Source organism: Mesoplodon bidens (genome assembly GCF_964165515.1).
Source record: "Mesoplodon bidens genome assembly, chromosome: 20".
Taxonomy (NCBI): domain Eukaryota; kingdom Metazoa; phylum Chordata; class Mammalia; order Artiodactyla; family Ziphiidae; genus Mesoplodon; species Mesoplodon bidens.
The window spans coordinates 27,820,984-27,847,496 of NC_138181.1; the positions used below are offsets into that span (position 1 = coordinate 27,820,984).

Genomic DNA, 26,513 nt, shown 5'->3' on the forward strand with positions numbered 1-26,513 from the left:
CCTTCCCTTTCATTCCTCCTTGGCCACTGTCTCTGACCTGGTCCACACACTTCCTCAGCCTACCCAGCCCTACTCATCTCCACTCCTCCCTAAATACTCTTATCAACAGGAGATAAGCTCACCCAAATTAAAGGTAACTGCATCTTGAGTGTGGTTTATTGCATGTCTTTCAATGAACTTAATTAATTAGATGTACGTCTTTAGATTCGTGCCATCTTACAAGATCTAAAAAGTCATTCGATATTGGTTGCTAACTTTTAACATCATTAGCATGGCCTCTGTCCAAAAATTTGAAAGATATATTTGCATAGCAGCTACACTTAGACTGAGGAGAAAAACAAACTCAACTTCATACAAGAATAAAAAGTGATTATTGGATTTTTTTTTTAAGTTGAGGGTCAGCAGGAGAACCATCCCATTCAAAGGTGTCAGCTTTGTGCCTGTCACCCTCTGTCACTTCTCAGTGGGCTCATTGCCTCCCAAGTTCCCCAACTAATCAGCAGGTTCAGCAGAGCCTAAGGGGTGGATGATCTCTGGCACTGTCTTGAGCCTTGTTCTTCCACAAAATTGAAGTAAATTAATGAGGATGTGGAAAGGAGGCTTCTTTTGTAGCAGTTAACAAAGCATCCATCTCTGAGACTCGTTGGCTGGCTGGTAGCTCTGCTGGTGTTTAACTCCCTTTTAGGATACCATGATAAAAGATTTTTTTTTTCTTTTTTTGCGGTACGCGGCCCTCTCACTGCTGTGGCCTCTCCCGTTGCGGAGCACAGGCTCCGGACGCGCAGGCTCAGCGGCCATGGCTCACGGGCCCAGCCGCTCCGCGGCATGTGGGATCCTCCCGGATCGGGGCACGAACCCGTGTCCCCTGCATCGGCAGGCGGACTCTCAACCACTGCGCCACCAGGCAAGCCCAATAAAAGATTTTTAACAAAGTTAATGACTGGCCTTGGAAAGAGATTCAATGACCGCCACAGCATGAAATCAATCCATCTCAGAAAAGTTTTACTTCTATGTCCAGAATGATCCTGAAACCTTTTCCTTTAGACAGAAGGACTTCAAATAACGACTCAACCTCACACTCAATCTTCTCAACTTGAAATGAGAGCCTCTGCAGATAAGTAAAAAAACAAAACAAAACGAAGGCTCTGGTAGAGTCATGTTTTTGAACTAGGAAGCACCAACACCTGAGAAATGCCATTTATGCAATCTTCCAAACCCCCATCACCAAATCTATCCACCAAAATAGTCCATCTACATGAATTTTATCTTACGTAGAAAAGGAATCTTTGAAAAAAATGTAGTATATTTTAAAGGCATTTTGCCCTTTGAGGTTTTTATCTTAGCTGGCAGGAAATAATTAGGAAAATTTTAAATAATAATAATTCTTTAGATAATGTCTGAGACTAAGAATTTGCCTTTTTTTTCTCTCTCTGTGGTTCTCTTTTTAAGGCCAAAATATTTATTCCTTGCCTTTCCCTAACTTGTTCTTCAGCCTTTATGCTCAGTCAATAAGTGGGCAAGTAACTTGAGAATCGGCCTTCTCTAATGTAGAGAGATGGAACACACCACTGTAGTGTCAAGGACAAAACCAGAATTTAAACAGGTTTATTCTCCTGCAAGAACCAAGCTCATCTCATACATTCTGTATGTTTCAGTTGTTCACAGAATGGTATGAGAGAATGGAGATATTCACAGTAACCATGTTTTAAAAGAATACTTTAATAACTACATCAAAAAACTAACTCCAGAAAAATGAGGGTTTTTTCTCTTTTTTATCTCATATTTGAGAGCAAATGTTAATTTTAATCCCCCACTTTTTCTGAAAACCTTATAAACCTATTTTTTACTCACAGAAAGAATATAAGTTGACTGAAGTTATGCTTGTAAGTATACATACAAATTGAATCAACTACAAATTTTAGGCATTATTATAGTTTAATCCACATCTGACACAGTAACAAACTGATGTGAATCCTTTAAGAAGGCTTCCTATTTCTCTCATTTCAAGAATGTTAGAAATTTTGCTCATTACAAAGAAGGAAAGTAACCTAGCACTAAAAGCAAAGAGAAAATAAAATTTTAATAATGTTTTAATAGGCATAGTATAGTATGCATGAAATCATTACAACGTTATCAACCCCTATCAGCCATTGTTTTACTTAACTCATGTTAATTTAATGCAATTTTGTTCTTTTAAAGTATTTTCTGAGATAATGTAAGTCTGTCATATGCAATCCAAAATCTTCCATGGAAGTAAAAGTTACCACGACTTTATAGATGACGGAAGACTGAAATGTACATATAAATTATGAGTTTGATATATAAATCAGAATCCAATATTTTCTCTAGTCTTTGAGCATCTTTTAAATATTGGTTTTTCATAATACAAATTATTATAATCCTCAGCTTTGCTGTAAGCTGAGCTTCCAATTCCATCTAAGAATATTCTATAAAAGAGTCTTGCAGCAATGTGGACTCAAGCTGCAGTGGAAGCGCTTTGTGAACAGAGAGAAAGACTCTTTCTTGGGTTTCTTCCAAGAAACTCAGTTATTATGGTCCCAAAAGGAAGTCTCCTCACCCTAAAGCCATCCCACTGGAAGGTAATCCCCTTGAGCACAGTTTCCAACATGAAATTAAGCCCTGATTCTTCCTAATATGTTCAAATGATCTTTCCAGTTGTTTATCCACATCATTCCAACAGCTACTTTTTTTTCTCTATGAGTCTTGATGTTTATAGAACCCTTGTATTAGTCAAGATTGGGGCAGCTGCAGTGCCAGAAGACTCAAAATAATTAGAGCTTAAACAAGGTAGAAATATATATTTCTTATGCATAAATGTAGGGCATCCAGGGTTGGTATGTGGCTATACAGTCATCAGGGATCCCAGGAGATTCCATTTTATTTTGGCACATCACCATGCTCAATGAAAAGCTTCCACTGCATGGTCCAAAGTGGCTGCAGCAGCTCCAGCAGTCCCTTTCTCATTCCAGCCATCAGGAAGGAAAAAAGGGGAGGGAAGCTTATGTCTTCTTCCTTGAAGGGCATTTTCCAGAAACTGCACATATACCATCTGTCAGAACTTACCACATAAGTACATCTAGATACAAGGAAGTTGGGAAAATAGACCTTATTCAGAATGGCCGTATGCCTACCTAACATTTGGGATTCTGTTACTGGGATGACAAAGAAGAGAATGGATATTGGAGAACATGAAGCATTCTCTGCCACAAGCCTTAAAAAAAAGTGCCTGATGCATTTCATCCCCAGAGACTGAAGATATGAGGTCAATCATTACTAATTATTATGAACTTTTTCCTAAATGAGAGTTGAGAAAAGCACATGCTTTTAGTTAAAAGTCCTTTAGTCCTGCTAAAGTTCCCATAAGCCAAATCATATACCAGACAGTACATTGCTAGGTCTTGTCCATGAATGGACAGAAAATAAAACATACACACAAGAAAGGTTAGTTTACTCACTGTCGTATTAAAAATCTTACTTTGAAAGAACACCAAAATAGTCACAAGGTGTTTGGAGTTAGAACAATATTCTGTATTTAATTATACAGTATTTCACGATTTCCCCCAGAAAAGCCTTTTTTTTTTGGCCATGCTGCGAGGCTTGTGGGATCTTGGTTCCCCAACCAGGGTCTGAACCTGGGCCCTCGGCAGTGAAAGCGCAGAGTCCTAACCACTGGACCGCCAGGGAATTCCCCATATTTTCTTTGTATGTGTTTTATTAGAAAATTTACCTGTGACAAATGATTGACACTGTCTATGAAATTTGATGGATATGAAGCAAAATTTCCCTGGCTCTTACCTTGCATCTATTCAAATAAACACAAAGAAAACAGGTCAGATCTGAGAGTATCTTGAAACCAATTGTTAAGCATTCTATTAAAGACATAAAATTTCTTGTAAGTGTTCTTAGCCATCCACACTGCATTCAAACGTCTTCCCTATGCCAACTTCCCTCTATAAGTCTCTCTCTGCTCTGCCTGTGAGTTCCCTAGTAAAGCAGCGACTGATGGCTGTGCTGTGAAAACTCGGCGCCGCCAGAAGAGCTGTCTGCAGACTGTTAACCCTTCCTGCTCTGCTCTTACTCGGGGGTTTGGCATGCTGTGTGTGCATGGAAAAAAAACAAAACAGGAAAGCTTCTCCGAAGGCTGGGTCATGAAGATGAGAACTAATTAACTTCTTACGGCTTTTCCAGGCTGATTTAAAAAGCGATCTACTTGTCTTGGGTAAGCCTCCGCGTAGCCCAGTGATGTCCTGGAGATCCTGCAGTTCACCAGTCAGAGGGCTCAGCGGTTCCCACAGGGTAGGATCAGACGCCCCACCTTGAGCCAGGCACCCTGGCCACCCCTCCACCGTCAGTGGGCTGGCTCTTCCTTAGTTGTCATTGTTGTGCTTTGCCAATGAAGTAGGGCTGGAGGTACCGTTGAAAGGAAATGACCTTTCTGATGATGATGAGCTTCCCCTTTATGTGTGTGCGTAAGCTTTCCAAAAGCGACAAAGACATGCCTCAATTCTCCTCTGTACAAATAAGGGTGTGGTATATGTTGTCTTCCACATCCATCTCGTGTAAATCACTGCTTTCCCATCACTATTTCTAGTGCAAAGAATAAAGCTGCTGCCAATCATATACTGAACTCACACCCTTCCAGGGATGCTTGCTTCTGTGTCGTTCAGTTTATCTGGATTTCTTTTAACCCATGGCCCTTGTTGTAAAATATCTTGTTGCTCTGCTGACATGTGCCGCATTCACTCCATGACCCTTTCAAGCCAACTCTGTTTCTCTGGACTCCAGGGGCTCCCAGTCTCTTGACAGCTCTGATTGAACTTAAAGGTCAGATTACTTTCCCTTTGACTACTTAGTTCTATGGCATCGACAGCCCTTGAAAATGAATGGATTCTAATTGGTACCATCAATTCTGAGGACGGCAGCCGAGGAGTTTGAGAATTTTCATCTCTGCCTGAATCGGTCCTTTGCCATTTCTATTTTGATGGACACTGGTTTAATCTTACATGCTTCATTACATGATTATGGCTCTGCAAGCTTGTAAGGGCTTGATGACAGATTTCCTTTTCCGTTTTTAAGAAATGTAGATACTTCTTTGTATTTAGGCCATTTTTGTGCTTTTTGCCTTGCCTAATAAGACCTGATTTTGTTTCTGAGGCAGAGATTTGTGTTGCCATAGAGAATGAGGAATGTTGATTGGGAGAGATTCTCACAGAAGGGCTTTCCAGAGCCAAAAAAAAAAAAAAAAACAAAGAAAACTTTTTCCAAAATTAATATGGCCCATCCATAAATTCCCATGTGTCAATGAGATGGTATGCTTTGGGTCACCATAAGTTTTTTTCTTTGTCAGATTTTTACATTATGTACTTACATGTTCTATTATATGTGTTTGTGTGGAACACAAATATTCTATATTCTTTAGATTTAGGCAAAGTTGTGTTTTCACAATTTAAAAAATAATTTAAATATTTAAAATAATTGTATAATGTAAGAAAGAAAAATACACCTAGAAACATGAACATGGTACTGTTTGTTATTAAGAGAATTTCATCTAATTCTGGTTGGCAAGTACCACACCTAACATTTTCTGGGGAAAAAAAAAAAGAACTCTAGAACTGCTAATAGCTCTTCCAAAGATTTTCCCACATTAGTATTTAAAGAAATGGTCAATCCTTAGCTAAGAATTACCTAATACTAGATATAGTTAATCCTCCAGATGCCTCTGCAGAAGCACAGATAAGAAGATAGGTTTAGGATAGACTGTGCCTTACTATCTCAGCTAGAAGAGTATATATTTTACTGATACCTAAGCTTCTAGGATATTTCAAATCAACTTTCTTATGAGCAGTGGCTTGTGATTGGTTCTGGCTTTGAAAATTAGCATGTGTTTAAAACCTGTCTCATTTGTATCTGTTTTTGACAACACTAAAAAATAGCTACACTAAAAGAAAAAAAAGATTGTTGAATTGCCAGGGAAAAAGCTAAATATTTAGGATTCTATAAAAACAGCATGTTTCATTGGGTTTTCTAATTTTTATTGTGCTCTTAAGACTCATTAAGGAAATATAAATATGACATAATTCTCGCTTAAAATTTCCAGCACAGTGACTGTAATCTGCTAACTTCAAAATCATCTTTTTAAACTCACAGCTCATATGAGCTTCTTGAATGTCACTAATGTATCTTCTATATTTATCACAAAACCGCTAAGAAGTTATGAGTAATAGAAATGCCTGAGCAGATAGTGAAAATACAAATGAACACAGACCAAAAATACTGGTGGCTAAAGACTGATCCTTTCTCAAGAACTTAAAACGTGGGATAGGAAGAACATGGTCAGAAAAACAGATGAATATGTATTCCACATCGCTCTGTGGTCTTTAAAATATCCTTTCAAAATGAATCCAGGCTGAAGCAACTTGGTGAGAGCTGTCCAAAGGCAAAACAACTTTTAACATGTTGCTGCCATTACTCACCATTAGGTGGCAAAAGAGTGCAGATACCTCACAGGTCTTTGCCCCAGGGTTGGTGCCCAGTTATAAGGAGGGGGAAAGGCAAAAGACAACCTTCTACGACAATTTGTTTGGGTATCCATACGAACATAAACACTTGCCTAAAGGAAAAAAATTAAGGTGTTGATTTTAAAAAGCCCGCACTACCTATTCCATCATAGTAAGCTTTTATGCAATAAAGAGTGAGAGTCAGAATTGTAATTCTGTTCCTTCTTCTTGCCTATTTGTGATATTAAGAAATTATCTTTGGGTTTTGGTTTACTGATCTGAAAAATGAAGTTTAATTATTGTTTTAAAATTAATTGTTTTTACATGACTGAGACACTTGGGAATTAACCAATGCCAGTTGTCATAGCTCTCTGACAACTGAATGAGTATCAGAGGAAATATATCTGTGGAAACGTGGACTCCTTTATGGATTCCCTGAGGGGGACAAGATCTAAACCATCACCTTGTCCACCTCCTTGATTTTAAAGATAAGGAAGCTGAGGTGCATATCCAAGGTCATATAGTTAGTCATAGCCAACACTGGAAAGACACAAACATGCCCTCATAAGTATCTGTGCTACTTATTCCTCTATTGACCAAAGACTATTTTTTAATATAAATTTATTTATTTTATTTATTTATTTTTGGCTGCATTGGGTCTTCGTTGCTGCACGCGGGCTTTCTCTAGTTGCAGCGAGCGGGGGCTACTCTTCGTTGCGGTGCGCGGGCTTCTCATTGCAGTGGCTTCTCTTGTTATGGAGCACGGGCTCTAGGTGCGCGGGCTTCAGTAGTTGTGGCATGTGGGCTCAGTAGTTGTGGCGCACGGGCTTAGTTGCTCCACAGCATGTGGGATCTTCCCGGACCAGGGCTCGAACCCGTGTCCCCTGCATTGGCAGGTGGACTCTTAACCACTGTGCCACCAGGGAAGTCCCAAAAGACTTTTAAAATAAATTATTTCAGTTGCTATAACTGGTCATCTTTCCTCAAAACTGGCTCCTAGTTATCCATATTCACATGGAGATGATTCCTATCAAAAGTAACCTCAGAAAAGTTCTAAAAGTCACCATTATAATAGATATACAACTTCTCTGCTAATAAAAGCTGTGATAAATCCTGGCCTCAGTATGTGAACAGTATAGAAAACCAGTGATTCAGAAAAAGAAAAACAGTGGGGGTGGATCCTTTTAAAGCGTATGAAGGAAGTGTTGAGAAAGATGAGTAAAAACAAGGATGTTACTGGCTGACACACCCTGGAACACAAGTTCTTAAGACATAGAGGCCTGTAGAATTAAGGAAGCCACATACTTTTGGCAATAGCCCAGTTTTCATAACTGCCACAGAGATGGTTCATTTAAATGATTTGTGAGATGAGTTGAATTAAAGGAATTAAACCAGTGGAATTGCAATCACAATAACGGAAAGGTGCTATACGGGTTTTATAAGTAGGCTGTTTTATGTTAATGAACAGTCTAATCCTTAAAGTTGCAGTCACATTTTTTTTTTTTTTTTTCGGGACGCGGGCCTCTCACTGCTGTGGCCCCTCCCGTTGTGGAGCACAGGCCCCGGACGCGCAGGCGCAGCGGCCATGGCTCACGGGCCCAGCTGCTCCGCGGCACGCGGGATCCCCCCAGACCGGGGCACGAACCCGCGCCCCCTGCATCGGCAGGCGGACTCTCAACCATGCAGTCACATTTTAACGTAAGGGAGCAATGAAATTAGACCAGCCAGTTTTACCAAGCACTGGATGCCGTGATATCAAAGTGAAACTTCTACTCAACTCAAAAATATTAGAATGGCTTAAATATGTGGAAATAGGCGTGCCATTTTTAGAGCACAATAAAATATATTTTACAAAACATTCTCTCTTAAGACAAGAACAAATAATATTTCCTTATTTGTAACTTTGTTGTGCACTGTAAACTGCGCTATGATTGTTTTTGTGAGAGAACCGTTGCTATCTTGGTATGTGATTCAAAACATGGCATTTTAGATTTTTTTAAATTGCATTTTTAAATATAGTGTGTTTGAGTAATTAACACCAGCATTTTCAATATCGTGCGGCTTCAATGCATAATCTTTGGCCCAAAATTTTACTCCTGGAAATGTGTCCTAAGAGATAGTTCAAAACAAGAAAATAGCTCTTTGTATAAAAATGTGTATAGTATTGTTATTTATGATAGTGAAAAAGGCGAGATCAATCTGAACTTCAAAAACAAAAGAGAGAGAAATGGTTAAGACAACCAAAAAAGATATAGACATATATGTGAGGGAATAATATTCTGCAGTGATTTAAAATGAAAAGGAAAACTGAGAAAAGAAGACTGGAAATAATTACAAAAATTAATAGCAATTGATATATACACATCTTATTTCTGCATAAAACATATATATATATATATATATATATAAGATATATATGACATATATCATATATATATGACTGGATGAGAACTTGTAGAAAGGTAGTAGGATATAGGCTTATGAATGACTTATTTGACCTCTTCATACATTTAAACTGATTTCAATAATATGTTGAATTAAATGACCTTAAAAATGGCTGGGCCTCCCTGGTGGCGCAGTGGTTGAGAGTCCGCCTGCCGATGCAGGGGATGCGGGTTCGTGCCCCGGTCTGGGAGGATCCCATATGCCGCGGAGCGGCTGGGCCCGTGAGCCATGGCCGCTGGGCCTGCGCATCCGGAGCCTGTGCTCCGCAACGGGAGAGGCCACAACAGTGAGAGGCCCGCATACCGCAAAAAGAAAAAAAAAAAAAAAAAAAAAAAGGCTGGAAAATGGTTTAGTCTTAATCATTCTTAAAATAGTATACGTTATAATTCTAATAATAGATACATTGTTAGTTATTTTATGTTGATTTATAGGGTAAGTATTATACTCTTAAGTCATACATGTGTCTGATAATTTTTATCCACTCTTTAATCTTATGCTTATATATTCCATGCACAGACTGTTGAGTGAAATTTCTAAGAATACTGTTCGTAAACATTTCCAATTACTATAACTGAAAGCTTAAAGTTTTAGTAGTAAGCACCTAGTCTACTATGCTAGACAGACAGCTTGAATGGGAAGGGAGTGGATAAAGAACGCAGGAAGGGAGTAGATTATAGGCTCGAAGACTCAGAGGAGCCCCAGAGTCCCCCTCCGTTCTTGGACCAATGGGGTTTCTATGGACAGTCTGCAGGGGGAATTCCCAGGCTCTCAGGAATCCATTCCTAACTCCTCCGGGATCCAGTAATTAGCCCTGAGGTAAAGACATGGATCTAAAAACTAAAGCAGTCATCAGTAAAGAATCACTTATAATTACCATGCAAACTCTGGTTTATCTCATTTTACCACGCAGCCATCATTTAGAAGAGAATGCTTTTGAAGTGTGTTATGAATGAACTGAAATTCTTTTTTTCCCCCTTAAAAGGTAACGTTTAGGTAGTCGGTATAAACTACATTGAGTTTACATATTCAAGAAACGTGTTAACTTTCATTCATTGCAATATTTATGTGGATATATGGGATGCAAAGGCTTGTCATTTCCAATATTATAAGTATCTATTACAGATACTGGTCTTGATGCTTAGTTTAAAAAGAAAGGAAACTCTTTTGAGAGTTCAGTGCACTGGGAATTTCTACCAATATGTCTCTTCTAAGGTAAAATGTTACATGTTACCTGGATATTGTTTGTTACATGCTATTTCATACTCTCTGTTTTCTCTTTTTAAAAATGCATGTGTTTCCTCCACATTGAGAACAGAGAGTGTAACTTCAAATGTAGCATGACATGTCTGCCTCTTGACATGTTTATCTGTACTGTATGTGAAAATGTTGTCTGTGAAGGAAAAGTATATTAGAATGAATGTGGATACTTTGCTGTTAGACTAAATGTGGTTTATTCTTTGCTTGTTTGAGAAAACGCTGAAGAATAAGGTTGTATGAAGGTGTCCAGACTTCCCAGTCTAGTGATTTGGTGTCTATGTTCTTGCCATGTTCCTGGCCTTTGAAAAATCAATGGGACTAAACCCTGACTCTTCCTTAAAGCTTGAGCAGACAAGATTGCAGATATGTTCAAAACAATTGAACCTTGGTTATTTCGATTTAATTTAAAGCACCTTTCAAAATATTTTAATTATTAATCCAGCAGAAACCCTTTATTTGGTTTTTTTTCCTTCCTCTTGGTTTTTTACAACAGGAAATATTAAATGTCAAGAAAAGTGCCATGCCATTATCCAAATTATCTTTTAATTAGTACCAGTTTAAACACTGATTACATTGAAAATCATTTCATTTCAGCCACAGCGTCCTGTGTTTACTCATGAAAACATTCAAGGTGGGGGGGAACCGTAAGTATTCTTCTTACCTTCTAAATTCGAGACTAACCTTGACCCACAAAATGGACCACTGATGTACCATAAGCGAGGATGGTACAACTTTGCAAGTGAAAGAGATCAGAGTAACTAACATGAGATGACATCTCCCAGATTAAGAGAAATTGCCATAGTCTCCATCTTTCACAACAGAGAACAGAAGCTAATTTAAGAAAAAAAAAATCCGTGATTTTGTGGAGAACACTTTGATTTATGCACTAAGAAAAAAACCTTCCAATGCTGCAGTGATTCCTAAGACTCATGAATCTGTCTCCCACTCTGTTCTACTCACCACGTAGATTCTAGTAACTACAGACTTAAAGATACACTGAAAATGTTCTCACGTTGTTTTTACACATATTTGAAGAGCAGGAGAATGTCAAAGTAGACCTACAGTGATAAGTTAGTAGCATAATTCCGAAGTTCCATTCTTTTGGAAATGGCAGTATTAAAACGTGCACTGTCATTCAGTTACACGATGTTCACTACCCAGAGGACCAGGAAAATGCCTTTTCACACTTTCTTTCAAATCCCCTCTCCTTTCTAAGTCAAATCAATCTGAAGGTGTCACACATTGTCTTTTAGGTTCTCTTTCTGCTCCATTTTGTCCATGAGAGATATTCAGAGATTATCCACTTCCTGTTGGCCGTTGCCTATTCTGAGTGCAGAGCCAGACCCTGGGAAGGAACACTTACAGGACTAAACCATGTCAGGCTGACTTGAGCACACACACAGTGTGCCTCCTGCCCACTGTCCAAGCTCCGCTCCCCCGCAGCAGAGCAAACCAGGGGGGCCTGGGGTGTGGCCTGGTGACCTCACTCCTCACAGACCTGGTGCTCGGCTAAAAGCACGCTCCTCGGAAACCACCTCTAACCTGAGACTGGCCCTCACGAAGTACAGCCAGAAAGGTTTTATTTGTTAAGGAAAAGACTATGAAAAAAATAGCTTGGAGGTACAAATAATTTAAAATTTCATTTAATTGGAAAAATGTTAAATATAACTTGTAACTCTAAAGGTTTGTTTTGTTTCCTTATTTACACAAATGATGAAGGGATCACGTCACAAAAAATAAATCCCAAGGCTGCTTAGGTTTACTGCATTATCAACACATTATATCAGCAGCTTTTAATGAATTTATGAATCAAGATGTAGGTGATGTCACACTGTTTCATGGCATGAAGTTAATGCTTCCTCGTGTTTATGAGCTCACAGGTGGAAAAAGGCACATTTTCAGTGTCCTGCTTTGGACATTATAAAACATTCTTTATTAAATTTCTATTTGATCACAATGCCAATTATATGGGTATCACTTAATCTCTTTCATTTAAGAAACAGGTTTTGAGTGAAAATAGGAACATAATGTTATAATGTCACTGCAATTCAGAAGTACGATAAAATATGTTATAGAAGAAGTTGCAAGTTACAGAGAGAGCTTCAAGTTTGGCTGAGCATTTCCTATTTGAAAGACAGATTTCTTTTTGAGGCATCCTGACCCCACCACCATCATTCATCTCACCAACACATCTTTCAGAACAGCATTTTTTTATTGTAATTCGACTGCATTTCCTGTCGTGCAATACTGATTTTGAAAGCCAGCAGAGGCAGGAGGATTTCCGGAAGGTTTGTTTATGTTTCCATGAAACTTCCAATTTTTTTTTTTTTTTTGGTGGTCTAATTAAACCAGAATGGTAAGTAAACTCTGATAAGCACAGTGGCTTTCATCATATCGAAGTGAAGGAGTTCGTGCCAATTTTTTTTTTTTTTTAATCTCTTGGGACCTTGAGATTCTTCAAGCAGCTGGGGTTTGTGGCCTTAAATAGGCCTGTCTCTGTAAGTGGCTGGAGATGTGCCTGGGTGAAGGCTGAAGCCTGAAAAGCTCAGAGAATCAGTGTTTCCCAAAGTGAGAGATGCAATGTATATCCATGGAATTAACAGCCCAGGAATGCCTATCTCCCTCAAATGTGAGATCGTAAAAGGAACTATGGTGAAATTAACTTTCTCCAGGGATAGACAAGAGATACCATTCCTTCACCTGAGCATCCTCAAATCAAACAGCAGAATAATTTGCTCCAACCAGGGTTGGCTCATGCAAACATCCAAATTAAGGAACGTCGGTATTCAAGACCTTCCTGTCTGTTTCGCCACGGCTCTGGGATTCAGGCTACCTTTCTTTGTCCTTCCCCATAAGCAGAATCCTTTTTCCATAGAAGACCTCAAAAGCTCAAGTGGTTAAAACGGTTTACTAGGAGGACAAAATATTAACAGGGGAAGATATCTCTAATGTTGGAATTTCAGGCTTTGCTCTCAGGCCAGGGAAGATAATGTTTTCTAGGAGAGGCTGTTAGGCACCACATCTTATCAGCTCTTTCCCCAATACACCCTCCCCCAATCCAACTTTATCCAATGTGAAAAAGTTCAAGGACAGGGCAAGAAGCCAATGCAGCCGAGGCCCCAGTTTATCACATGATGTTTGAGTTCAGGTGACATGACAGAATAGTTTTGTTCTACCAAAGTATGATTTTCTGACTGAATGAAGTAATTAAAATAAATCATTCTTGTTCCTGAGCAGTAACCAATATTATCAACCTTTTAAAGTTGGCTTGAAAAAATTCACAGTGCCCTGAAATGTGGTTCTTATTTTCTTACACTGGCAGAATTACATTAACTGTTATGAAGAACGGCAGAAACAAATTCACTAACTGTTAAAAAAAAAATCCCCCTCACATACTGGTAATATTTTAGTGGTAATATGAAGTTTTCATGTTCACTGCATATCAAATGCTTCCTGACCCCGAGCTGCTAGAACTTGTGTCTTTCCAAAATGCCAGTCCATATGAATATGCATGCTATTTTATTACCAAAAATTCAATGTCTGAGTTTGCTACTGATCAATGTCAACAAAATACGTGTTCTCAAAGAATTCAGACAGAGAAAGTGGCAGCATTCTAACAGTAATTCTTTTTTATATGATTATTTTCAGAGTTTTTACATTGAACACAATTTCTCTGAGACCCATTTAAAAAGGAACGTGTGTCCCTAACCTACTGTTTGAGATCACCACTTACACTGATTCAAACTATGAAACTAAACTGCTTTAAAGAATTCCTCCTGGTAAAAACAACAACAACAACAACAACAAAAAAAAACCCCACTTCTCTGTTATAGTAATTCCCATACAGTGATTTAGAAGTTGTATCTGAGACATTTTGTGCATCTCAATTTAGAATCTTTTGAAAATTCCACTTGCAAGCCGCAATTACTTGCTTCTGATTATGGCTAATTAAAACTGTAATTCCTTCTTGTTTTTATATAGCTGAATAATGCACATATCACTTCTTTTATATTCTGTACTATCATTTAATGTCCGAATGATAGCTATCCATGACTGGACAATTGAAATGCAGGCCCAATTTATAAATGTTTTAATCCAACTATGGATATTAGAATCTTCCATAAATTTTCCTCATTATGAGTTTTGAAATGCTATTAGAGTGGTCTAATTCCCATGAAAGCCTAACTACTTCTACTTACTTTACATGCTTACCAAAGACTTATACTACCTAATTAATATGTTAATAAGAATAGAAATGTTAAAAGTAAAATAAATATTATACTCTCTTCTGTAGTTTCACAGAGGCATAAAGATTTTGTTTAACACATCCATTTGTCCTGTTTAAGGTTTCAGGCTCTGTATAACTATACTCCTAGGAATGAAGATGAGCTGGAGCTCAGAGAAAGTGATGTCATTGATGTGATGGAAAAATGTGATGATGGCTGGTTTGTGGGTATGTGTACATTTCCTTTCAGACACATTTGGCCATTCTGTAATTTGCTTATGTTTGCTCCCTTGCACAGCTGGATGTGATAGGCAAGCTTTCTTTGATTTCATAATGCCTTTGATCTTTCACACATCCATATGCACTATGTAATCCCAAGGCAATTGCATTTTTAATATAGTTTAGTATTTACTGCTTCAGGTATACGTGACTTTATGCTGGTTTTATTTCCAGTTCAACTGAGAGAAGAAAATTTCTTTAAATAGCACCAACCAGGAAAGACTGAGATCTAAGAACAAACACAACGAAACTGCTCCCTAGATGCAAAATACCAATACTCTGTTGAGTGGTAAATGTTAGTGGTCAGCAGTGAGGATCTAATTTGAGAAAACAAGATGAAATGAACAACTCACCCATGACTAGGTCTGCTGTAGGTGCCCTAAAACACCAGTGATTCACTTAGCTTTAATGTGTGGTCCAAGTAGAAGTTCCATTCCTACCACTTAAAAGACAATCCCATTCTTACTGTCTTATAAGAAAACTAGAGGTTTTCTGAGAAAAATTTTGTAGATGAGAGTATCATATATTAAGTCACAGAGGAAAGAGGTAAAGAGGAAACAGGCATAGGAGGATGGAGGAGACAAAAGATGAGGGAATAAGGGCTTTCTGTAGACAGGCCAACAGTGGGGAAATATAAGAGCAAAGGCCACATTAGCAGCCACAGCCTCTGCCTCTGTTTATATTAATCTCCCATTTAGAAGAAGGTAAAATGGCTTACCTACACAGGGATAAAGAAAATCAGTCATCAAACCAGGACAGTAAGCTCCAGAGGGTAAATGCAAAAGGGAAGTGTAGAGACCCTGTTCGCTCTATGTGAGCTGGAAATCATAAGGAAGAATTTAGTGCACTAGCTCTTCCAAACAGTTTCAAAGAAATCATGTTATTCGAATCCAAAGGCGACCATAATGATGGCCGTTTATGCATTTGGTTTTACTCCTCATATTAGAAACATGCTCAGTGATAGAACCCCCACCCGCTAGTAGTGGTCTGTCTTTTTTTTCTTTAGCGACTTGGTAAATAGTTCAAATTTTCTATATTTTATTAAGGACCCTGGCAGCGCTATTTGTAAATGGAGGCTGTGGCGTTCAGCATGATCTTGTATGAGATAATAAAACTGGATAGTGATGGCATCCCCAGTAAAGCCTTCACATTACACTGTGCCGAGGAGCTGTGACAGACGTCCTGCTCCCAGAACCAAGCCTTGCTGTGGTGCTTTTCCAGCCTACCTTATCACATGGCCAGCCTTATCCTAATTGAGAAGACTGTATTTGAAAATGTCACTTCCCAGATGCGTTTCCTATTCCACTCCTCACTCTTGTCTAGCAGCCTCGGTGATGGAGCCTCATCAGACTTGAGTATCATTGTACTTAAAAGCCCACCTCCTCAGCAAGACTGTCCCTCCCCTCAGACTGAGAGGCTGAGCTTTTCTGTTCAGCCCGGTGTGATGGAAGCACAGCATTTAAGCTCAAGAGGCAACAGAGGCATCAGGCAATACAGATAAAACTGTTTACTTTGTCTTCCTATCTCTTCAAGTTGAGTTTTCTCTCTTTTCCAAACCCTGAGGGCTTGCTCTCTTAGTGAGTTTTCAAGCCCACATATATGAAGTGACATTTCATGGCTGTTACCCCTCTTTCATTTATCACTTCTATTTTCAGGAACCTCAAGAAGAACCAAATTCTTTGGTACTTTTCCCGGGAACTATGTCAAGAGGCTGTGAATCACTCTCCCCATTATTTATGCTGCATTTCAGCACCACATCTGCATAACCTTGCCTGAAAGATCTCCACAGGCCTCCTGCTGTTATGCCTTCTGGTTTCCAATAGAAGTCACCCACCATCACCATCTCCATCTGCCACCAAACCACCAGCAATGGAACTGCCGCTGCAGTGGGGAGATTGGAGGATTTGCTTCCGTGTGAAAGTGCATATTCCTGCCGTCTGCTCTAAACTTTGGAAAGTCAATATGCGGCAGCAGAAAGAAAATCATTATACTTAATAACGGTTGAGTAGTTGAGGCAAAAAAGTAAGTGTCTCAAGGAGGCTCTCTTGTCCCCTTTGGAAGATGTTCTCCCCTCAGGCAACCAGAAGATTGTTTATTACTACTTCCTGGGGTTTGCATTCTCACCTTCTTAGCTTGGCAGTATATTTTCCTTTCACGAGTTTGCCTAGTGTCCTGGTTTACACGATATGACAACTGTACTTCAGCTATTGTTTGCCTGCACTTATATGTTGTAATATGCACAGTGATTACAAAATCTAAAGCAAGAGTAGGAAAGTTAATTCGAATGAGTGTGATTTTGTTGAATTGAATGTGAGTTTCAAATAGGGGTCTTCTGCAGGATTTTTTTTTTTTTGTACTTTTTAGAAGTGCAAACAATAAGTGAATAAGAGCCTTTGGTAATAATCAGGAGAATATAAGAGGTTTAGCTAGATTACAGAAAACTATTGTGTTGTAAAGTTGCATTGCTATTTTATATTAAAATGTAACAATCAGCATCATGAACAATGAGCTCTTAGTGTTTTATTTATCTGATAAAAGTTAAATAAAAGCAGTGTTAGTGAGAGGTGCAAAGAATCATTCTAACATAGACACTTGAAAGCATCTGTAAGCAATATTCATAGGTAAGATTTCACTGTGTGTACACATACACATTTGAGATTGTATGAGGACAATCCATAAGATATGTTGTACATTTTATGGAAATGTAAAAGAATCTCACATATTATTTTATAGAAATAGAGTACTTCAGAAGCATCACAAGTATTAAGGCTGGTTTTAGTAAGGATTATGATCAGTACAATTATTTTTACTATGATAATTATTTTTCTTCTCTGGAACTCAGAATCCTGGCTACATTTGAGGACAGGAATATGTTGAGCCTGATTTTCCTCGTGTGTGTAAAGTATTTCCTCAGAATACATTAGGCACTTTTTAGAGGCAATGTTAAATCATTCAGGTTAAATTTTCTGCCCTGAAGTAGAAACCTTGAAGATGATATTGGGACCTGAAAGATTTAATGTGGTTAACAGTGCCTGAATTACACATACCCCGAGAACTAGCTTTGTATTTCTTATGACTTTGCATAAGAACTATTCATATTTGGATCTTGAGCACCTTATAGACAAAACTTTTTATGACATTTCTTCTGTGAACAGTGCTTGATCTTTTCACAATGCATGTAGACTCTAGAATTTTGTACATATGTTTGCTCATTTTTTGTATGGACTATTTAGTTGTTGAGAAAACAGGGGAATTTCCTAATTTGGTCTTTATCCTCCCTTTAAACTAAGCTAAAACACTTTCAACAGATTACCCTTTACATCTCCCACAAATCATCATTATGCCTTGACAGTGCAATTCTGTAAGATAGCACTTCTGCAAAAGTTTATGAATATAAAACATCTTAGCAGCCAAACTGAAATGTATATAAATACCCATTAGAGAGGAATTTCATTAGAAAGAAGGTAAAGAAACATCTTTGAGTAGCCTTGATTACTACCTTGATTACTGTCAAGTTCACAGCCAGCTTTATATTTTAAAGGCTTTGGGTTTGAAATTAGGTCAACTGCATGCAGCTTTGCTGATAAATGAATAATTACCTTTGATGCCATTTATGAGAAAAAATTCAATATCTGTTGCCTGTCATATTGAAGAAAAATTAATGTTTCTATTCTCTGTATCTGATTTTAAAAGGAAAAATATTCATACCTAGCTTCTAGGTAATTGACTTTGAATTCTTACAAGCAAAGGTCATTGTGTTTTTCTTGAATAGACATCTAATAAATTTGGCTTGGAAATATACTTCAGTTTTTCTTCTTGACATTTAATCTTACATGAATTGTGTATTTTATCCCAATCTGTTAGATAAACCTCAGAGGAAATGCATTTGCTCTGTGTTCTCTGGACACACAAATGGAGAAAAGATGCCTTTGCATAAGCTCAGAGAAGAAATATTTTCTAAACCCATCACCAAAGCTCATTTGCTGAATACTCCTTGGCTAAACATTGCTCTTCAGCTAAAACAACACATTTAAAAATATTTCTGCCTCAAAAACAGCTATTTTTCTAAGAAGAAGTTAATTACAAGAAGTTGTAAGCACTTTCCAAATTCACCTTTCTTCGGTTGCCCTAAAAAGCTTTATCACCATTGGCATGGCAGACTCTGTTAATACTCACAAGCTCTCCATGACTCTCAAACTATGTACTGCCGTTGGGGGTCATCCTTTATGTCACATAGATAGTAAGTAACTAGCTCTTCTAGTTGGATCCTTTCTAATAAAGCGTAGTCCTTTCTGCTCTATGTGCTTCAGCCCTCTTCCATATCTATCACTCATGTATTTAGAAACACGTACGTTCCTCTGTTGGCAATTCAGTTATCAACAATGTCTTATCATGTTGCTTCATCCTAATACCCATCCTGATCCCCTCTGTTCCACTGGATAGTTTCCACTATGTATTAGCTTTCCACAAAAACATGTTCCCTTTGTAGGAAGAATATGACCCATATTATTCTTTCGTCCCTGTTTTCATGAGAACATTTATGGGTAATTTAACTAGGTGAATCTGAATCTGATCAGACGAAGGATGCTGTTGGTGTACTCAGAGGTTGCTTGTCATTACCCTCTTCAAGAGAATCTGTTGCCAAGTGTTCGGCACACTAAAAATATAAATCTGCTATTTTAAAATCACATGCATCAAAATCTGGATTCCCTTGTCCCACCTGAGAATTTATCATCTGCTTCTCTGTAGAGTCTGCTGAGATGCAGCAGAAACTTTGTCAAAGCCCCGAGCTGAAGAACCCCTAGACAGCTTTTCATTTTGCCTAGACTTCTGTCACAGCCAGGCAGGCACTGCTGTAGGGTCCAGAACAGCTACAGCCACAGTTCGACCCTCCTGCCGTGCTTCCTCACTGTGAATGCCAGGATTCTGGGTAGAACAGATTTATTTTTGCTGCAAAAATGGATGCTTAGTGACCTGTTTTACTTGATTTTATGTCAGTGCACGATCATCAATACACACCAAAAATTCCTTAGTGTGTCTCATTTATGCCACTCATGGCCACCTTGGTAGGTGGAGTCAGATCCATCGTTGGGAATCCAATACAACGAGCCCCGTAAAGCACCGTCTCTACTCACCAGCCTCAATCTGCTGTGGACTCACATCTGTCCACTAACTGGCCAGCCAGGTCAGTGGAAGGGCATCAGGAAGGGACCCGCATTATTTTATGTGCCAAATTTTTATCCCCCCTTTAGAGGGATTACTACAAACGGGCATGTCCATTTCTTATTTGACAGGAAGCAGAAAGAACCCGTTTGAGTAACTATTTCCATGATGGTCCACTGCTTGATCTCTGTGCGTAGGTGGTCACTTTGTGTGGCCTGATAATTTCTTCCCACTGTTTTCCAGATTGCAGCCACAAACTGATCAAATAGGATAAGCACTCGGTCAGCTTCTAAAAGCCTGTTTATTTAAAGGTTGAATCATTTCATCTTCCTTTCCAGATTGTAGCCCTCCAATAGTTGTTTATGTAGCAGTTATGATTTCAAATTATTTACTCATCATGGATGATTGGTTTAGAGCACGAGCAGAGACTGGCATTAGCGGTAAATGGACTACACCAGGAATTGGCAAACTATAGCCTGTGGACCAAATTCAGCCTGCTACCCGCTTTTATTTGGTCTGCAAGTTAAGAATGGTTTGTACAGATGAACATGGGCAATAAATTTGATGATAACTTTGAGCCCCAATTAAGTGAAATGCTGTGTCCCCAGAAAAAGAATCCCTTTCTTTTCACTGGTCGGTCTATATTAGAAAAGCTTTAACCTATTACTATTATATTTTGAATTTCATCAACTAAAAATTGATGGAAATTAGTTTTCTCTCTGTAACGTAAGTATGCACATAATATCCTCAATCTTGCCTCCTGGCCCACAGAACCTAAAACACTTGCTATATGTCCCTTTATAGAAAAAACAACCTGTGAACCCCTGGTCTATTCCAACTGTCAGCAACAAACCTAGAAAGTGACTAGAGGGAAAGAAACACTGAATGTCTGCTATATCTGTCTGCTATATGTGTTATTTACAAGTATTCCATGTCTTTATCCTCACAACAAATCTAAGAGGAAATCTGCTCTGTGTCCATTTTATAGATGAGGAAGCTGAGGCTCTAAGATGTTAATACAAAATATGTGATGGAAATTGGATTCAAAACCTGGTATCTATTTACAAGCTTGTACTCTTTCTTCTAAGCCAGCCAAGGCCGGTGCTAAACACTTTTGGTCAGTTGTGCACTCCGAGTCAGACAACTACATCCATCCACCTCCCTCCCTCTCCACCACTTCCCTCTCACAAATTCTGCCATCATGAATGGCCAGGCACTCGCAACAGCATCGAGCTGTGCACAAGATGATGAGAAACAGGTGTATGCCTTGCCCAGCACAACAGTGTTTCCCTGAGGAAAGCTAATTTGGGTTTCTAAAAGTACACAGTAACCAGTGAGGATATAATTTCAATTATTGACATGTCTCAGCTGAGCAGGAGCCTGCCCATGAGCTGTGATTCATGGAGATCCTAGAGGTTGTTGCCTATGAGTCACATTGGCAGCTGGTGGTGCTTTGGGAAATGCTTGCTATTGTGGAGCCATTTGGCGACAGGCAAGGCCAGCATGCTCTAAGAACATGGTGTGCTTACTGGGCCTCTTTCCAGTAAACAAAGCCCCAGGACACACTAGCCATTCTCTGCTGGATGATGTGCTGAGTGACTGAGAGCTTTAGCTCACTGCTAAATTCAGCCCCTCCGTAGCTCAGGAAAGTTCCATCTGAGCTCATGCACATACATATATCTTGACCCAAAAAACTTTCAGTACAAGACAGAAATCTGCCTAGTGAATCTTCACCTGTTCCTTTGGGGTTTCTTGTTTCATCCTTTTCCCTAAAATACAACGGGTGACTCAGTTGTCCTGGTGTCTTCCAAAAATAAGTGCCATTTCAAACAAAACTCTTGTTACCATTAACAGCACACGTGGATGAGTGTCAAATCTTGCCCTGATCATACAGAAAGCTTGAGAATGACTTTGTAAAGCATTTTTGTCTTTTTAAATTACACCAGCAACAGACGTATATTGTAGGAAAAATTAGAAAATATAAATGAGTAAAAAGAAAAAGACATGTAATCACTAAGAGTCTCATTTAGGGTAAAGATTACCATTTGGAATATATACCTCCAGAGTGTGTTCTACACATGTGTATCAGCGTGGTGTGTGTGTGTGTGTGTGTGTTTAGTAATGTGAACAAAAGTAGAATCATACTGAACATATTATTTTACAACCTACATTTAACATTGAACAGGACTCTGAAATAAAGTGAATAAATCATGTTTCAAGTCATTTCAACATTACCAAGGTTTATAAAAATAGTGAGAAAAAGCCAAAGTTAATCCCCAGGATTCATGAAAATGCAATTAATACAAAGCCAAGAGGCAAGAACTACAGAATTACCACTAGGCTAGAAAATCTGTTGCAATCTGAGGAATTGGTAGAGGAAGGAAAGAAAAGATAAAGAGAGAGAAGAAAATAGTATTTGTCATCTCCTTGCCATAAGCCACCACATGCATTAGGCATTTCTATAGCTAAGGGGTAGCTAAAGGAAGAGAGATATTAAAATGAGAAATATATAAACTGCAGAGCAGTTGGATACAGCATCCAAACCATCCTGGGAGTTAGCTAAGTGTACAAGTGTTGAATCAAAACTGAGAGAACAGATAATAATTTATTTTGAAAGTAGATACATTCCAGAAAAGTTGGATCCAAAATGTTTTCATAATGTATAACACAGTGCTTCTCACCCAGGGTGACTTTGTCCCTCTCTTAGGGGACATAAGGCAACGCAGGGAGACATTTTTGGTTGTCGCAAATGTAGGTGCTCTTGGCATCTGGTACATAAAGGCCAGGGATGCCAGGAGTGAGATTGTCAGTGAGGTTGCGCAAGGTACCAACAAGTGCTTACAGATAAACACTAAACTGTGGAAAATCTCCTTGAGCAAAATGGGGCCTCTGTGAAAGCATCTGAGCCTGATACTGAAGCCCATCCAGGGCAGAGAGGCTGATCTCTACTACGGTGGAGTCAAGGGCTGGGCATGGGAAGGTAGATTAAGTTTGGAAATCAGTCACCTGATCAGAGGTCCCATGGATGATAAGGAGAGACTTCACCTCCTTCCCAAAGACACACAGATGGTAGGGAACTTATGACAAGACTAGCCTGAGCTCTGAGTGAGAAGTTGACAGTGCCACCTCCTTAGGCTTCCCTTGAGGCATCCAACCGTGCCCCTCTAATTATTCACACCATCTACAATATGAGAGTCACACCTGTGTTCCTGGTGAATAAAAGGGTGGGAATATTCTCATCTCTAGTCAACATTTTTAGTAATAGTGACTGTGTTTAAATACAAAACGAGGAGCTTAGTCCTTGTTATGGGCTGAATTGTATCTCCCCAAATTCGTGTGGAAGTCCTAACCCTCAGTACCTTAGAATGTGACTGTGTTTGGAGGTGGGGCTTTAAAGAGGTAATTAAGTTAAAATAAGATCATTGGATGGGCTCTAATCCAATATGACTGGTGTCCTCACATGAAGAGGAGATTAGGACACAGATAAGCACAGAGAGAAGACCATGTAAAGACTCAGGGAGAAGATGGCCATCTACAAGCCAAGGAGAGAGGCCTTCAGAAGAAACCAACCCTGCTAACACCTTGATCTAGGACTTCTGGCCTCCAGACACTGTGAGAAGACAAATTTCTTTAAGTCACTCATTCTGTGGTATGTTGTTATGGCAGCCCTAGGAAAACAGTACAGTCCTTCTCTTGGGGCTGCTCATCCCCACTCCTTCTCTGCTCCCCAGTTGTTGATGGGTGATAAATACAGAAAAAATATCTTTCCCCAGAGGGTGACAACATGGAAATTCCCCATCCTCCCACCCCCATCCTCAATTTGAAATTTGCATATAAAAACAAGATATAACAGAGGATAACTGTTAAATAGTTCAGCTTATGCCTTCACAGAGAAGAGAATCCTCTCCCCTACACATACCACACACACACACACACACACACACACACACACACACTCATGCACATAAAGAGACACCCCAATAAAAAATAACCAGTGGTATATTCAGTAATGCAGAAAAAATTCTAGTTCCCCGACAGGTAAAATTTTACCAAGATCTTCTTACTCGTTGTTAATTACATACAAACTTGCACAGACTAGGAAACTCACCATCAGGCCATCCCACAGCAGAGGCTCTGAGTCTACAGGATATCCTTCATAGGGAGATGAGTCCCTATCTCTGATCTTAACTTTCTCCATTGTCTTTTACATGACTGCACATTAATCAGAGCCCAGTCAGTACCTCCAGTGAGTTCAGTAATAAAATACTTTATGGAGTCATTAAACAACATTTTGCTGAATCTTTAGAAGATAAGACTAGGTATTGACGCACCATCTCCTTCTGACAAATTGGCTGACCTCATCTTAGTGGCTGAAGCTCTCTGTATGGGGTCTATTGAGAAGACAGTCAAAGACTTTTAGGTCTCCATAGGCTCCAGGGATTTCTGGATTATTCTCTTGTTAACCTTTCAAAACCCTGGGTTCCCAAGTTTTGCAAATGCTGCTTCCATGATGGCTACACCCTCAATGAGAAGCACAGAACATTTCTAAATTATAATTGTACAGCGTGGAAAGGGTGAGGTGAGGAGACAAAAAAGAGAAAGGACACAGATACCGATGTCTCTTCAGATGATGCCTCGGGCTCTCAGGCTCCTTTGAGATCTCTAGTTGGCCCCTAATTCCACAAGACCAGACTATTTGATCTACTTTGTTTCACCGTATGTTCTCAATGATCTTCTTCAAGAAGTAATCTCAAATACACACTCAAAAGACCCTTCAAAGGAAGTGTCAGCAGCTAGTCTTCTTGCCACAAGGGACAGAAGATAGTATTGAAACACTCAATCAACTCTGTTTGCCAGTGAGTAAATATCTATTTATCTATCTATAAATATCTATCTATCTATCTATAGATATTTAGATATATATATAGAGAGAGAGAGAAAGAGAGAGATATGCACTATGATACATATGGACAGTTAAAATACAAAAAGGTAGAAAATGAAAGCTAATGATATCAGAAGTTGTTGACTGGATACTCATGAAATGTCAATGTTTTTCCTAAGGGTGTGAGTATTGATAAGGTCATGATGAGGTATAGGCTCAAGAATTTATAGATAATACTTATCCTGGAAAAATTCCCTTGGACAAAAAATGGCAAGGAATCAGCATACCTTTTCTAAAAACTCACTCACTATTCTTTAACTATATCAACTAAAATTGGTCTCAGAATTAGATTGGCATAAACATTGATTTTATTGGGTCTCTAATGCAATGCCAACCCGTAGCACTTTTTTACTTTTGTTGCTCAAAAAACGCTAGCCTGTATTTGAGCCAGTACCCCTAGGCTTTTCTGCAGATGAGTTTTGATACAAGGAATAGGATATCAAGACCACACATTCAAGGCATTCTGGCTTGAAGATTCCTGACTGAATGCTGCCAACTTCTCAACTAAGCACCCCTGGGGCCTGAGACACAGAGCTCTGACACAGCAAGACACAACTCTTTTTGATCATTCCACTGAGCTCATTTTGGTGACTCAATATCGATAGAAGATGTTTAATTCAAAGATGGTGAGCATCTTTGCATGTGTCTGTTGGCCATCTGTAGGCTTACTTTTTTAGTAAGAATACCCCCTTCAAAGGCTGCTCCTGTACAAACAAAGCAGTTGTTAGATAGCTTATCAGAGTTGCTGATAGTGTAGGCTTCTGCCTAGAATTACTGGCATTTTCTCCCCAACTCTTCAGCTAAGAAAGATAGTTATTGGCAGACAGAAATGAGTTAGAATTAGCAAGCTGATCTTTGACCTACTCCCTAGGAAAAACACTGTACTACTTGTTCAAAGTATTTATAACGAGGCCTCTAACATATAATCTTCTCTCCCTCTCCCTCATTCTCTTTCTCTCCTTCTCTCTTCTAATGAAAGAATCTCAAAATGCTTATGAACTCTGAGCTAGTGCTATCTAGTCTTCCCACCCACCCAACATCCCTCAACACACACAGCTATGCCTTTGGTCAGCTGTCAGATGATATGAAAACATGCTTAGCAGACATCTGCCCTGGGATTAATGGGCTTAGTATTTCTTTCACTATTAAAGATAAATTGCTAGACAGCTGTATTGAAAACCACAGCATACTTCTCAACACTGATGATGCACAGATGAAATGACCTATTTTCTAAACGGGGTCGTGAATAATATCCCTACTTCAGGAGCTATTTTTCCCGGCAAGAAAAGATTTAAAGAAACAACAAAGACCACAGTGTAAACTTCAAATCCAAATATAGCTAAGCCTCCTTTTTGACTGTGTGTGGGTGCTGATAATGACATATTATTTGAGGATCGCTCTGGAATTCAGGATTTACCAAAAGAAAAAGTATAATAGAACGAATGCCTTGCTTTGCCAACACAAATCAGTAAAACAGTATGAAAAGCATATTGTTCAAATTCAGACTCAGGTTTCTAAGGAAGTGGCCCTGAACTGTGACAACTTCAGTTAGCTTGCAAATGGATACAATTTAGAAAACCACATAATGTTTGAGGAGTAAAGGAGATAAAAATATAAAAGCAGAATTGAACACATAGTTGGCACTAAATAAAGGCTAGTTCCCTGCCCTTCTTTTCCTTTTGAA

General features: G+C 39.0%; 1 protein-coding gene across 4 annotated transcripts in view; it reads left to right on the forward strand.

Moving 5' to 3' along the window:
* The window catches only part of SORBS2 (sorbin and SH3 domain containing 2), a 208,821-nt gene extending 190,307 nt beyond the window's left edge, over positions 1–18,514 (forward strand). For all 4 annotated transcript variants that reach the window (XM_081220854.1, XM_081220851.1, XM_081220852.1 and 1 more), the window contains 3 exons: positions 10,815–10,864; positions 14,567–14,673; positions 16,380–18,514. In XM_081220854.1, the coding sequence (XP_081076980.1) occupies positions 10,815–10,864; positions 14,567–14,673; positions 16,380–16,441 (219 nt within the window). In that variant the 3' untranslated portion in view covers positions 16,442–18,514. The remainder of the gene's footprint in view (positions 1–10,814; positions 10,865–14,566; positions 14,674–16,379) is intronic.
* The last annotated feature ends 7,999 nt before the right edge of the window (positions 18,515–26,513 follow it).